Source organism: Hyaena hyaena, unplaced genomic scaffold, assembly GCF_003009895.1.
Source record: "Hyaena hyaena isolate Hyena2069 unplaced genomic scaffold, ASM300989v1 scaffold_15, whole genome shotgun sequence".
Classification (NCBI taxonomy): Eukaryota; Metazoa; Chordata; class Mammalia; order Carnivora; family Hyaenidae; genus Hyaena; species Hyaena hyaena.
The window spans coordinates 6,039,080-6,053,663 of record NW_024080647.1 but is presented as its reverse complement, the minus strand read 5'-3'; the positions used below and the strand labels follow the sequence as shown (position 1 = coordinate 6,053,663).

Here is a 14,584-nt window from a genome sequence, read left to right as displayed (position 1 = left end):
TTGCAGGCAAGAGGTTGTAGTCATCAAAAGTCTTCTCTGGAGCTGGAAGAAATTCTTCTAAAATGGCTTATTCACTTGACTGGTGGTAACAGGTCTCAGTTTCCCACCGTGTGGGCCTCTCTTAGGTCTGCCTAAGTACCTTAGTTACCATGTTAATTGGCTTTCCCCAGAGCACATGATTCAAGAGACATTGAGAGAGAGGGACAGAGAAAGAGGAAGCGAAAGAGGGAAAGCCCTGAACCAGGCAGAAGTCCATGTCTTTTATAACTTTGCCTCAGAAATCACATCCCATCACATTTGCTGTATTCTCTAGATCACGCAGACCAACGCTGATACAATCCTGGACGGATTACACAAGCTATGAATGTCAGGAGGTGGAGACCATGGGAGCTCATCTACCACAGTCTGACCTCTGCTCTCAATGATTAATGTCCTTCCTACATACGAAATATGCTTACCTCCTCCCAGGCTTTCCAGAAATTTCATTCCGTTATAGTGTCAGCTCAGAACCCAGTATTGATCATGTAAATCAGGTCTAGGTATGGATGAGGTTCTTCGGGGGGTAGTTCCTTAAGTGTAATTCCTCTTTATCTGAGACCTGTGAACTAAAGAAGTGATTTGCTTCCCACATGGGGAATAAGCAGTGGCACATATACAGTTATTGCTATAGACCCTCCTCTTCAGAAAGTGGGGATATGGAAGACATACATGAGTTCTAGCAGTTCTGAAATCCAGCCAGACACAGGCTGGCAGCTCCATGATTAGTACTCAAGGCCTGGGGACGATTCTTGGCACTTGGCTGTGTTCTCCAGGCCCTTGGTTCTGCCCGCTGAAAGGTAGCATGTTTTGGTAGCTGAGTGGTTTTCTCAGCCTGCTCTCTTCTCATATAAGTTTGAGGCCCAAAGGCCTCTTTTGTACTCTTTCCTTTCAGTCTTAGTAGTATTCCTGCCAATATAATTTGTTTCAACTTGGCAAGTTTCCTACACATGTCATGGGGTGGGGGGGAGGGTAGGAGGGGGACTCATGTTAGTAAACATTAGAAACACTTGTTTCTAATAAACCCTGTTGTTTATATAGCCCTCTGAGACACCATCTTGGTGCTTCCAGCAGTCCAAGGATTTTATAGTCAGACCCTCAGCTTCATCTTTAGACCATGTTTTCCATGAAGTGCCCTACATTTTATCTTTGCCTTGAAGCCATTTCTTAATTTTAGCTTCATTTGCCATCTGGAGAGTCTGGGAATTTTCCAAACCATCCATTATTGATTCTTTTTGTCTAGTAGTCCTTCCTTTAGCTTATGTCTCTCGAGCCTTTGATATAAACAGCAGGAAGAAGCCAGGAGGCACATTCAACACTAGATATCTCAGCTGGGTCCCCCAGTTCATTGGGCATATTTTCTACTTTCCATGTTCCTGCAGGCAACAGGGTGGCCAGGTTCTGGTGGCCGACAGTGTGGCCAACAGTGTTTCTGCCACTGCAAAATTAGAATTCCTTTCCTCCAATTTCCAACAAGATTTCCCTTACTGTCTTTTAAGTCCACAGCTTCAGCCCCCTCAAAGTCCATCATACTTCTGAACAGTCTCTTAAGGCTCCTGAGGCTTTCACTATACTTTCTTCAAAGTCCATCCAACTTTCAGCCTCTGCTCGGTTCTAAATCCACTCCCACGTTTTAGGTTTCTATTATAGCCACACTCTACTTCTAGGTAATAAATCTATAATGTGAAAAAATACATATTTCAGATACAATTCACAATTCGTATATCTTAAAATTCACCTTTTCAAAGTGTACAGTTCATTGGTTTTTAGTATATTCATAAGGTGCACACCCATTCAATTCTAGAACATCTTCACCCAAAAAAAGAAATCTTATTAGCATTTGCTCCCCATTCCTTTCTCCTCCAAGACCCTGGAAACCACCAACCTACTTTCTGTCTCTTTGGATTTACCTATTATGGACATTTCACATCAATAGAATCATGCAATATGTGGCCTTTTGTGTCTGGCTTCTTTCATTTAGTGTATTGTGCATTAGTTATCTGTTGGATTAACAAATGATCCCATCTCTCAATTTCTGTGTTTTGTGTGGCTAAGCTGAATGGTTGTAGCTCAGGGTCTGTTCTGTGCTTGCAGACAAGATGTGAGTCATCTGAAGGCTTGCCTGGGGCTGGAGGATCTTATGTTAATGTGGTTTACCCATGTGGCTATAGACAGGAGGCCTCCATTACTTGCTGGCTTAAGGCAAGAGATCTCAGTTTCTCACTACATGGACCTATCCATAGATCTGCTTGATTGTCCTATAACATCCCCAAAGTTGAGTAATTGAAGAGAGAACAAGGTAAGTGCCACAATCTCTTCTATCATCTAGCCTCGGAAGTCTATACCATCATTTACACCAAATTCTCCTGGTCACACAAACCAACCCTGATTCAGTGTGAGAGACTGGTTCCACAGATGGTTTGTTATAGTATTGCTATACTAGGAAATTTTGCTGTAATAGCCATAGATGAATATATTGGAGATATACTCAATTCAGGAAAATTAAAAAATAAATCAAAGTTTTCCTATACTCTAATAAAAGGGGGGTTTTCTATACTTCTGAGGCCTAAGTCTGTTTCTTCACTTTCCACTTTGTTCTGTAAAGGTAAATAGATGGATATTTCTGAGTTGGATGAAGTGTAGAGAAAGAAGCTCCCTAAAACAGATCAGTTTGATCTCCTTGTTTCTTTATGTCTTCTGATCTCTATGTCTTGTATTCATATTTATCAAAATTTTCAATCCATGCTGTTTTTGATAAACATAAAAGGGTCATGCCTTTCTTTAATTTATTAAATTTAATATTTAAAATTTAAAATATGTTGTGACTAAAAGCAAATAAAGTTATGGTAATTTATTTATTTTTAATGTTTATTAATTTTGAGAGACAGAGAGAGAAAGAGAGAACACAAATGGGTGAGGGGCAGAGAGAGGGAGAGACAGAGAATCCCAAACAGGCTCCACACTGTCAGCGCAGAGCCTAATGTGGGACTCAAAGTCACAAACCATCAGATCATGACCTAAGCCAAAATCAAGAGTCAGAAGCTTAACCAACTGAACCACCCACTCATCCCCAAATTATGGTAACTTAAGAAAATTGGGGTGCCTGGGTGGTTCATTCGGTTGAGCATTGGGCTTCAGCTTAGGTCATGATCTCACGGTTAGTGAGTTCTAGGCCTGCCTGCATCAGGCTCCCTGCTGTCAGCACAAGAGGCCACGTTGGATCCTCTGTCCCCCTCACTTTCTCTGCCCCTTCCTCCTTGTGTGCTCATACTTTCTCTCCCTCTCTTTCTCTCTCTCTCAAAAATAAACATTAAAAAATAAAAATAAATAAATGTTTCTGATATTGAAAGATATATATGTTTGTAATTTGATCATGTGATATTGTATACTTCGAACTTTTGTTCAGACCACAGAGTGAACTGCTCAGAGGCTCCAAAGAGGGGACATTTGAATTAGAAGAAAAGGATGAGGAAAGAACATTATCTGGGCGTTTGGGGAGAAGTGCCCTGTGACTGAACTATAGGTGCAGGAGATCCACAAAGTGTGAAGAGCCCTGTGAATCTAGTGAGTGTGTACTATGAACAAGGCACTTGCTTTTTCATCTTGTTTAGGATTCTTGAAGCTCTGAGAAGAGCTGTGAACTTGCTCAGATAGTGAGCTGTTATGCAAATGTCAGGGCTTCACAGATCCTAAATGAAGAATTCTGTTTTAGATATTTTTGCCATGGTAACTTCTCTTCTCACTTAATATTGTTAGAAACAGTCTTGATAAATGGACACATCTCCCAGAGTGCTATGTCTGGTGTGGTGGATCCTTAATATTAGGGAAAAGAACTCAGGAGAACTTGACACAAGTTTCTTGTGTTTTGATATTTTTTTCCCTGCAGTTTACAAGCTGTCAAGGTGATCATTAGCTACAAATGATTTGCTTTCCCTTTCTGTATTAAACTGATCTTTTATTTTATTTTTATTAAACTGTTATTTTGTGAAATTGGGGGAAAAAAACAAAAAGCACATAAGAGTCATATGGCAAACAGTCAGTATAGTCCCAATCCCCAGAATTCAAAATGTTAACGTTTTGTTAAATTTTCTTCATTAAAAAATAGGAACTAAAACCTAGGAGATAAAGCTGAAGACCCCCTTTATGGCCACCGAAAGTTCCAGCCCCTTTGCCCTACAGGCATTGGTTACCAGGAATTGACGTATAAACTTCCAGTTCCTTGTTTAATTTTCACAGCCATGTATGTATCCATATCTAATAACAGTATTAACTTGTATTATTTACATTTATACAAATAGCATAATTGTATACATGTTTTCTACATTCCCTTTTTAAACTTAACATTGTTTCATGATCTGGTCGGTTTATTTTAACTGCTATAAAATACTACATTGTATGACTATATCACATAATGTTTTCTTATTGGCAATTTTTTTTAAATGGGCCATGCTGTAAGGAACATCTTTACCTTGGTTGAACCATATGAAATTGCTGGGTTTATAGGTCAAAAATATTCGAATAGGGAGTTTTTTATGATTAACCATTAGCCATTTAGATTTCCTCTAATGTAAATTTCCCACTTACATTCTGTGCTCATCCAGAATAAGAGAAATGAATGAAGTATTTCTTTAAGAATTTATTGTGGGGGTGCCTGGGTAGCTCAGTTAGTTAAGTGCCAACTCTTGATTTTGGCTCAGGTCATGATCTCACAGTTCATGGGATCGAGCCTGGTGTCCAGCTGTAAGCTGACAGCGTGGAGCCTGCTTGGGATTCTCTCCCTCCTCCTTTCTCTGCCCCTTCCCTGTGCTTACACACATGTGTGCACACACTATCTCTCAAAAATAAATAAACTTTATTTTAATATCTTAAAAAAATAATTAACATAACTATAGTATATGGTAATTAGGTGGATAAATAATTTAGAGAAAAAACTTGAATAGGATCTTTTTTACCTAAAAAAATACTATTAATAAAGTGCTTATTATGTGTCAGGCATCATGCTAAGCACTTTGTTTATGTTACCTCATTTGATCTTCAAAACAACCCTATTAAGTGGAAATTATTCTTATTTTGCCTAAGGTCACACAGCCATTAGCCGTTGGAATTCATTTCAAACCCAGGTATATCTGGCTGTAAAGCCTGTTCTAGACGTTATCTTGCCTCCCCATTAAAAAAAAAAGTCTAAAAATTAACAGATCCAATAAAAGTCACACTTACTGGCATGCAATTTTATAGATAGTAAAAATAGGTTAGTAAAAACTATTATTTTATGTATTTATAGTTTATAAAGAATAAATAGTAAGTTCTTAAGGTACATAAAATGAATAAAAATAAATATATATTTGGATTGTAATCAGTAAATCTGGCTGCAAATGAAGAGTACACAACTTTTGCCGTTAGGAAGCACACAAATGAGTATAAAGACAAGACAAAGGTGGCATAGTAGAGTAATGTTTTTACATTCCATCTCCTGAGTACAGAGCATGACATATAAATGGGAAGTGGGAAAATGAAAAAGACATTCACAGACTGAAGAACACAAACCCAAAACACTGAGCAGGGCTAAAGCCAACGCCTGGTGAGCTCTGGGTCCAGAAGGCAGTAACAGCTTAAATTTCTCTTCCTGTGGAATAATCAAAACTAAAACTGCTTCCATAAGGAAAGATTTAAAGGTAGGCTTTTAACTAAATCTGACAGGACTATTCTTTCTAATTTTTTTTTTTAATTTAAAAATTAAAAAAAAAATTTTTTTTTTTAATTAAAAACCTAGCGAGGTTTTGCTAGGCAAGAAAATAACAGTAGACTTAGTATAGCAATGAGGGAACTGAGCTAGGATAGGTAGAAGGGATAAACTGAGAACATTATTCTGGCATTTCCTTAGAAACCAAATTCAAAGGCTATCAATATCAAGCCTGGGTGTAGCTTGATATAATTTTTTATGCCTATAGTTATGAAAATGTAGGATTAAAATCCTAAGAAAGTATAAGGTACATTAGTCTTTAAAAGTAATTGTTTTTCTCTATAAAATGCAGTTATAAAATCTAACCCTTTCAGACAAAGATTTCAAAGTTTATATATAGGTTTTTTTTTTTTAATGTTTATTTGTTTATTTTGAGAGAGCACATGCGTGTGCATGCACACAGGCACCTGAGCAGGGGATGGGCAGAGAGGGATGGAGAATCCCAACCATGTTCCACGCTGTCAGCTCAGAGCCTGATCTGGGTCTCTGTCCCACAAATTGAGATCATAACCTGGGCCAAAACCAGGAGTTGTATGCTTAACTGACTGAGACCCAGATTTAAGATTTTTCCACTGAGAATTGCAAAGACATATTTCCAGAATCTCAGTTTTCAATTCTAGGATAGAATTTTAAAGCTTTGTATTCTGTGATAGGCAGAATACAGATGCCCTAATCCCCAGAACCTATGAATAATTTACCTTACACAGCAAAAGGGACATTGCAGATATAATTAAATCAAGGATCCTGGACAGGGAGATTGTTGTGGATTATCTGGGTGGGCCCAATGTAATCACAAATGTCGTTATAAGAGGAAGGTAGAAAGTAAGGACCAGAGGCGACGTGATGACCTAAGTAGAGGTAGAAAATGTGGGGTCAGGGACTCAGGAATGTAGGCAGCCTCTGGAAACTGGAACAGACAAGGAAACATCTCCCCCCAGAGCCTCCAGAAGAAACACGGCCCCACTGACACCTTGATTTTTGCCATTTTGGAATTCTGACCTCCAGAGCTGTAAGATAATAAGTTTATGTTTTCCTCGTTTCTCTTTGTGTGTGTGTGTGTGTGTGTGTGTGTGTGTGTGTGTGTGTGTTGTTTTGTTCTTGGAGAGATGGAGGACCATTTACTAAGTTTGATGATCCATTTAAGCTGATGCTGTTTTAAGCCACTAAATTTGTGCTAATTTGTTATAGCAGCAACAGGAAACTACATTCTCTTTTTAGACATATTTCTAATATGGAGAATTTGTTGTTGTTGTTAAGAAAAGGCAAATGAGAAAGAATTTTAGGAAGATAGCAGCTTATTCTGTCTTTTTTACATTCCCACACTCCTTAGTAAGCAGATATACAAATTAGAGTAACAATGATGTATACGTAACCTTATAGTCATGAAAATGTCAAAAAATTTAGATTCCATTTATTAATGGAAGAGATGGAGAAGGAGAATGTTTTCATATATTGCAGGTGGAAAGCAATCGGTATTACCTATTAAAATGAAAAATACGTTTATCTTTCCAACCAGTGATCCCACTCCCAAAAATCTAACCCACAGAAATAAAAGCACCTTTACTAAGGACATATTTAAATACATTTATGGCATTTGACTATAGTGGATCAGACTAGAAACAAAGTCTCCATCAACAGGATAATACTTAATAAATTTTAGCACTTCCATACCATAGAATGGTATGCAACCATTAAAAAGAATTAAAGAATAAAGTTAAACCCCTGTCTCACACCATATGTAACGATTAATTCAAGGTAGTTCAAAATGGATTAAATCCAAATATAAGAACTCAAACTACAAAGTTCTTAGAAGAAAACAGGCATGAATCTCCATAACTTTGAATTAAGCAATTATTTCTTAGATATAACACCAAAAGCAGAAGAAACAACAAAAAGAGATAAATTAGGCTTCATAAAAGTTAAAGATGTTTGTATTTCTAAGGACAAAGGTGAAGATAACCCACAGAATGGGAGAAAATTGTATATATGTGTTATATCTAGAATAAACCAGAATTCTTACAATTCAACAATAAAACACAGGGGTAAAGGATCTGAATAGATACTTCTCCAAAAAAGAAAAACAGACAGCCAACAGGCACATGAAAAGATGGTCAACATAATTAACCATTTGGGAAATGCAAATCAAAACCACAGTAAGATAACGCTTCACACATACTAAGATGGCCATGATCAAAAAGACTGATAAAATCAAGTGTTAGCAAGGATGTAGAGAAATTGTAACTAGTCAGAATGTAAGATGGTTCAACCTCTTTGCAAAATAGGCATTTCCTCAAAAAGTTAAACACAATTACTATAAGCTAGCAATTATACTCCTAGTTATATTACCCAAGAGAATCTAACTTATGTCTACCCAAAAACTTGTCCTCACATGTTCACAGTACCATTATTCATGGTAGCCAAAAAGTGAAAACAACCCACTGTCCATCAACTGCTGAATGGATAAGCAAAAGGTATATTCTTACAATATTATTCAGTCATAAAAAGGAATGATGTACTGATATATGCTTCAGCATGGATGACCATCTTAAACTCTATGCTAAGCCAAAGAAGCCAGTCACAAAAGGTCACATATTATATGACCCAATGTACATAAAGTGTCCAAAATAGGCAAATCCATGGAGATAGAAAGTATACAAGTGGTTGCCGGGAGCTGGGAGGAGGAACGAATGGGGAGTGAATGCTAATGAATATGGAGTTTCTTTTTCTTTATGAACTAATGAAACAGTCTGGGATTAGACCAAGGTGATGGCTGCACAACCTTGTGGACATAGTAAAAAAAAAACAAAAAACACTGCATTCCATGTTGAATGAAATGTTTGATGTTGAATGTTGAATTCTACATACATTATATGAAGAAGGACAAGGACAAGGACAAGAACTTTTTTAGATTTGCAGGTGCCACCAGGTAAGAAATATTTATCATCTATCTGATCAAGTCAGAGCCAAGAATCCATTTTAGTTTTAGTTATCTTTATGTAACTGGATTTTCTGCTTACAGAAGAGATGTTTTCCTTTAAAAATATGTTTACATCTGGGGCACCTGGCTGGCTCAGGCGTTAGAGCGTGTGACCCTTGATCTCAGGATTGTAAATTTGAGCCCTATGTTGGGTGTAGATTAGTTAAAAATAAAATCTTTAAAAAATGTTTACATTTTTTAAAAATGAAGTCAACATAAGAGTATTAAAGAAAAACATTCAGTAAATAACAAGGTATATTGGCAGACTCTGACACTTGTAAAAGTACTAGTGTTCAAGCCCAGGAATATTGCCTGGATTAAGAATGAAGTAAAAGTCAGCACACCATTCACTTCTCTGTGCCAAGCATCTCCATTACTTAATCCTTGGATATGTTCTTTGAGGTACAACCCTTTGTTTCAGTACTATTTCCAAGGAAATTTTCGGGGATTTGCCCTTTAAATTAGATATCATAGGTTTTGCTCCTTTCCATTTCAATAGCCTGCCATCCCCACTGGCTCTCCTTGGGGCCCAGGTTCCGGAGGTGAGTTGAAGCACAAGAAAAGCACTAATACTGGATACATTTTGGATACCATGCCAACTTATAGTTCCAGGTAGTTAATATGTGACACCACATTCCTTTTTTTTCCCTCATGTTTATTTTGAGAAAGCTGAGCAGGGGAGGGGCAGGGACAGGTAGAGAGAGAATCCCAAGCAGGCTCCACACTGTCAGTGCAGAACCCAACACCCAGTGCAGGGCTAGATCTCAAGAATCATGAGATCATGACCTGAGCCAAAATCAAGGCGGATGCTTAACCAACTGAGCTACTCAGGCACCCCTGATGATGTCATATCTTTGTGAAGCTGGGTTTTGGTCTGTTGCTGTACTATGCAAAAATGAATGTGGAAGAAAGGAGATGGCACTGTCCAATCTGATTCCAATTTTGAGAAACTGTGCATTGCCCAAAAGGGACACCCATCCCATTACTAACTGTGGTCATTTAAGAATGAGATACAAAATACCACTTTTGTTTTTAATTTACATGTATTAGAACCTAACTACCTAAACTGTTGGTGTGTGTGTGTGTGTGAGTGAAGGAACTCTGAAAAAAATTACTGAGACTCTATAGATGCCACAAACCGAGCAAGTTTGTAAACATTTGGGTTATTTACTTCATATATTAAATACACTCCAAACTTTGGATAGTTCTTCAGTTTGGGTGTTTTGGTTTTTTGAGAGAGAGAGAAAGTGGGTGTGAGCAAGCAGAGGGAGAGAGAATCTCAAGCAGGCTCCACACTCAGCATGCAGCCCAGTGCAGAGGTCAATGCAGTGCTCAGTCCCAAGACCCTGAGATCGTGACCTGAGCCACCCAGGGGCTCCGAGTTTCTCAGTTTTCACTTCTTGTGCTGCGATCCTCTTGTACATGAATCGGTATGTTTAAGGATCAGCCTTCCAGATTGGGGGTGAATACGCAGAAACATCTCTTGAGAGGAAAGGACCATCTTAAGGGCCTACTTTAAAGGTAACCAGTCAAATACAAGCAGTTATCTTCCCAGTCCAATGTGGCTAGAGGGAGATACACTCCACTTCCTAGTGCCCTAGGATCACTCCATAAACTATCAAAATGATAAGGAGACACCAGAGCTACTCAACATACACCTGTAGTCAGGTGTGCTCATGTATCTGGACCAGAGAATTCCATGCCATCTACCATTCCCAGACAGGATATCCTGGGGTAAATCATGCTACTCCTGATGCCTCCTCTCCAATTTCCTACCCCAAAAAGAGTTTCCTGTAACTCAGACCCCAGTTATTCTTCTAAATTACGCAGCATGTTAGGGCCACATAAATCCAAAGCATTACATTATAATTACTGTGTAATTATACTGATTGTTACAGCATTAAATATATACTTCTATAAATGTTTCCATAGTTACAACAGCAAACTATTTTTAGAAGTAACAAATAATGGACCTCTTTCCATTTTTTTTATTTATTTAGCCTACTCATAGCAGTTGGAAAAGGACTGAAAATCAAATGTTTAGGATTTCTACTGCTGAAATGAGATAAACTGATCAGAATACACTTCCTAAAATATTTATACCAAATTCACACACACAGTATATGTAAACATATAGTAAATTCACACATACTTTAATAAGAAAAAGGGAAATTTGCCCATAATCAAAACTTTATTGAAAAACTGACACCAAAATAGGAGATGACTGTTGTATACCTTACAAAATTAAACATAATTACATTATCTTGGTAGATTAACTGGAATTATTGAACTGATAAGGCTTTCTGCGATGTAACACAAATTCAAGAGATTGTGTGGATCATTAGTGTTGCTTTCTTCTAAATGAACACCCTGAAAAGGAACCACAAGAGCATGTTACACAAGTGTACTCTATCTCTAGTATAGTTTTAATGACAAAAAGTACTTTTTAAGTTAAAAAAAAAAAACCCAAAGCTTTAGGAATATTAGATTTTCATATATAGGTTATATTTCTTTTATACTAGAACTTTGTTATAATAAGTCGTATATATTTGAATTTATTCTGACGTGACTTTAACTGTTATTCCTGTTTCTCAAATGCTATATTGGAGTCTATAGAAGACCACGCGCCTAAATTCAATAGTTAAAATTTTAATGCAAGCTATCAGAAAATGCAATCATAGTTTTTAGGAATTATTCTGAATCACTTTCCTAAGAAACTAATTTTGATTAGGATTCTCTTCAAATCTGCTAGGAAAACTCTAATACCCTATTAATCAGCCATCAGCACATGGGCACAAAACTCTAAGATCATGGCATGATATATAAAGGTTTAAAACCTCATTTATAAGTATACTTTTGAGAGCAATACTGCACTTAAATATCATACACTGACCTCGTACTTAGATCTCACCAGCTCATACAAAATAGATTAGTTGCCAAACTATAGCTCTTCTGGTGAGAACAACATGGAATTCACAACTCCCCAAAATATCACAAGCAAATTTCAAATATCATTATGGAATTATAAATCTACAAGTACTACTATGGAAAACAATATACATAATTACTATTTTTTTCTTACTGCACAAAAGTGAAAGTGAAAATGGGATTTTGAGGGGCACCTGGCTGCCTCAGTCAGTAGAGCATGCAACTCCTGATCTCAGGGCTGTAAGTTCGAGCCTCACACTGGGGGTAGAGATTACTCAATAATAAAATCTTTAATGTGTCAAATACATATAAAACATTTACAACAGAATTTTTTAAATTCTATGGTTTTAAAAATCCGTATGTCCTATTGTATGTAATTATTGTTTTGCTCCACTTTGACTTACATTTAATATTCCAAGTTAAGCAAACTAAATGACTAACTACAACAGAATTAGGTGTTCCAAACAAAGAAAAATAATAGTTAAATGAGTTCTTTACAAAGTCAAGAATATAAACTTAGCCATCTGAGCATGGTACTCTTTACTGAAAGAGCATACAATGAAAGATAAAATTATTTTGGCAATAATGAATTTAAGATTTCTTTTAAACTGGTTTCTGGTAAAGGTAGATATTGATAATCATAAAATCTCATCACTGGGTTAGAAGATGCCAAATGATGTACCTTCTGTGAGTCTGGCCTTTCCTCCCGTAGGCTGGCACAACACTGTTGAACAGCCTACACAAAGAACCACCGTCTGAGCATGGCTGAAAACCGTGGTAATCTTGTAGCAACCTAGAGAAAGGGCAATGTTCAAAGTGAAAAGCAGAAGAAAATAAAGCATACAGTTCAACATGTTTCTAGCAAAGACCCTGTAAAAGATGAAGAACTTTAGGGGTACCTGGGGGCCTCAGTTGGTTAAGTGCCCAACTTCGGCTCATGTCATGATCTCATGATTTGTGGGTTTTAGCCCCACGTCAGGGCTCAAACTGTGCTCAGCTGTGCTGACAGCTAGTGCAGAGCCTGGAGCCTGCTTCACATTTTGTGTCTCCCTCTCTCTCTGGCCCTCCCCTGCTCGCTCGCACTCTCTCTCTCTCTCAGAAATAAATAAAAACATTAAAAAAGATTAAGAACTTTAGTGCTTGCAATAGCAAGTTACACATTTAATGCAGTCACATAAGAAAAGTTTTTAAAAGCCAACGGTGAAATTAGTAATATATTTTCTTGAACTCAGTATTTCCAATAGATTACCACTGCAACATGTAATCAATATAGTTTTTGTGTATGTGCTCCACCTTAAAAAAGCAGGTATACATTTTACACTTAAGGAGTACTTTCCATTTTGGCCACATTTCAAGTACTCAGGAGCTACATATGGCTAATGGCCACCACAGCTTTACACTAAAGAATCAACATACTGTTCATGAAAAAGAAAACTAATCATCTGAACAGCTTACACACTTAGTAAGTCAAATGTCATATCCCCTTTAAGGTCTCCTCTTCACCACCCCCTCCCCCAAATCTTTATCCAACTGTTTGAATCGTTTATTAGGAAAATGCCCCTTTTGACATTTCCAATTCTGTAATCCCACTTCTACTCAACAAAGGGTCCTAACGGATCTAAACAAACACACCATACTAGCAATCCCTTGAATTTTCCTTGAAATCCCAGAAATTTTCCTTGAGAAAGGAATTAAGATCTGAAAATCTACCTGGACATTTTACATCCATAAAATAGGAATTGGGGCTTTGAACTAGCCGTTTCTTTTTATGTTTTTTCTTTTCCTCCTCCAAGGACGGGTGGAGTAAATCTCTAGCCAACTGGATAAAAAAAAAAAAAAAGCGTATTATTATTCCCAGAATGAATCCACAATGCTGGCAGATTTAACCAGACGTAAAAGACACATGCAAAAAAGGGAGTAAGTCATACTCGGCAAACGCAACACGCCAGATATCGGTTATTTTTTTAGCCTGTTAACCTCAATGTTTTTTGTAATGCTTGTGTTCTCCAAGTCCCGGTAAAAGAACTCTGTGACGACCAACAAGCATATGGTAAAGTTAATCCCGTTTTTCTTTAGTCCACTAAGTCTCCAATATAAACAAAACTGTGGTGCTAAGTAAGAACTTGACCCCAACCATTGCACCCGCTGAGAGTAGAAATCGCTGAGGTAGACAGGAGAGTGCCAAGCCTTGGGGAATTTCTGATCTGACAGGAACTCTGAGCGGCTGAAGCCTGACTGTCCTTGATGGAGTTAACAAGGTAACTGCGAAGACAGTTTTGAAAAAGGAAACCAGCAGAAAATCGCTACCGAGAGGGGGGAGAACCACCAAGCGCAAGGAAAGCAAAAAGACTCCACAGACTACAAGTCTCGCGGGCGCCCACCCAAGCCCAGGAAGGCTGAGCGTTACCGAACGTTGCCAATGAGTCCCTCCAGGCCAGGGACTCCAGACCTAAGCCCAGGGCGGCCCCGGGTCCTCCCCGCTCCACGCCCATACAGGGCCCGACGCTCGGCGCCGTCCAGGCAAGTCCCAACAAGTCCGCCACGCGCGGAGGAGCTGCGCAATCAGCACCTCCGAACCGCGTTCGCTGCGGCCCCCGAGCCCGCGGAGGCATCGGGCTAACCCTCCCCTTGGACCCCTTGACAGAGAAATCCGAAATAAGCGCAAAGCCAGAAAGTAAACAACTCACAGGCATGTTGATCCTTTCGCAATCCCAGCCAGTCCGATCTCTAACGCGACTCCCCTAGCGAGCTGCACGCGATCGGGTGAGCTGCATCAACTTCCGGGATAGAGGCGGCTGGGTGGAGCGGAGCGTCGGCACCGACGGGCCGGTCCGCTCTAGGCGCTCCTCTCGGTGGTGGGGTCGGCTTTGGCCGGGTCGGCCAATCCGGGTCTGCGGGTGAGG

The 14,584-nt window shown here is 38.6% G+C and overlaps 1 protein-coding gene across 1 annotated transcript; it reads right to left on the bottom strand.

Annotated features, from left to right (window-relative positions):
• Nucleotides 1-10,905: 10,905 nt before the first annotated feature.
• RPS27L (ribosomal protein S27 like) lies at nt 10,906-14,476 on the bottom strand. The gene is made up of 4 exons (XM_039218621.1): nt 14,369-14,476; nt 13,392-13,500; nt 12,364-12,474; nt 10,906-11,123 (listed from the first exon to the last, which is right to left on the bottom strand). The coding sequence occupies exons 1-4, from the start codon at nt 14,372-14,374 to the stop codon at nt 11,095-11,097; spliced, it is 255 nt and encodes an 84-aa protein (XP_039074552.1). The 5' UTR covers nt 14,375-14,476; the 3' UTR covers nt 10,906-11,094.
• Nucleotides 14,477-14,584: the final 108 nt, after the last annotated feature.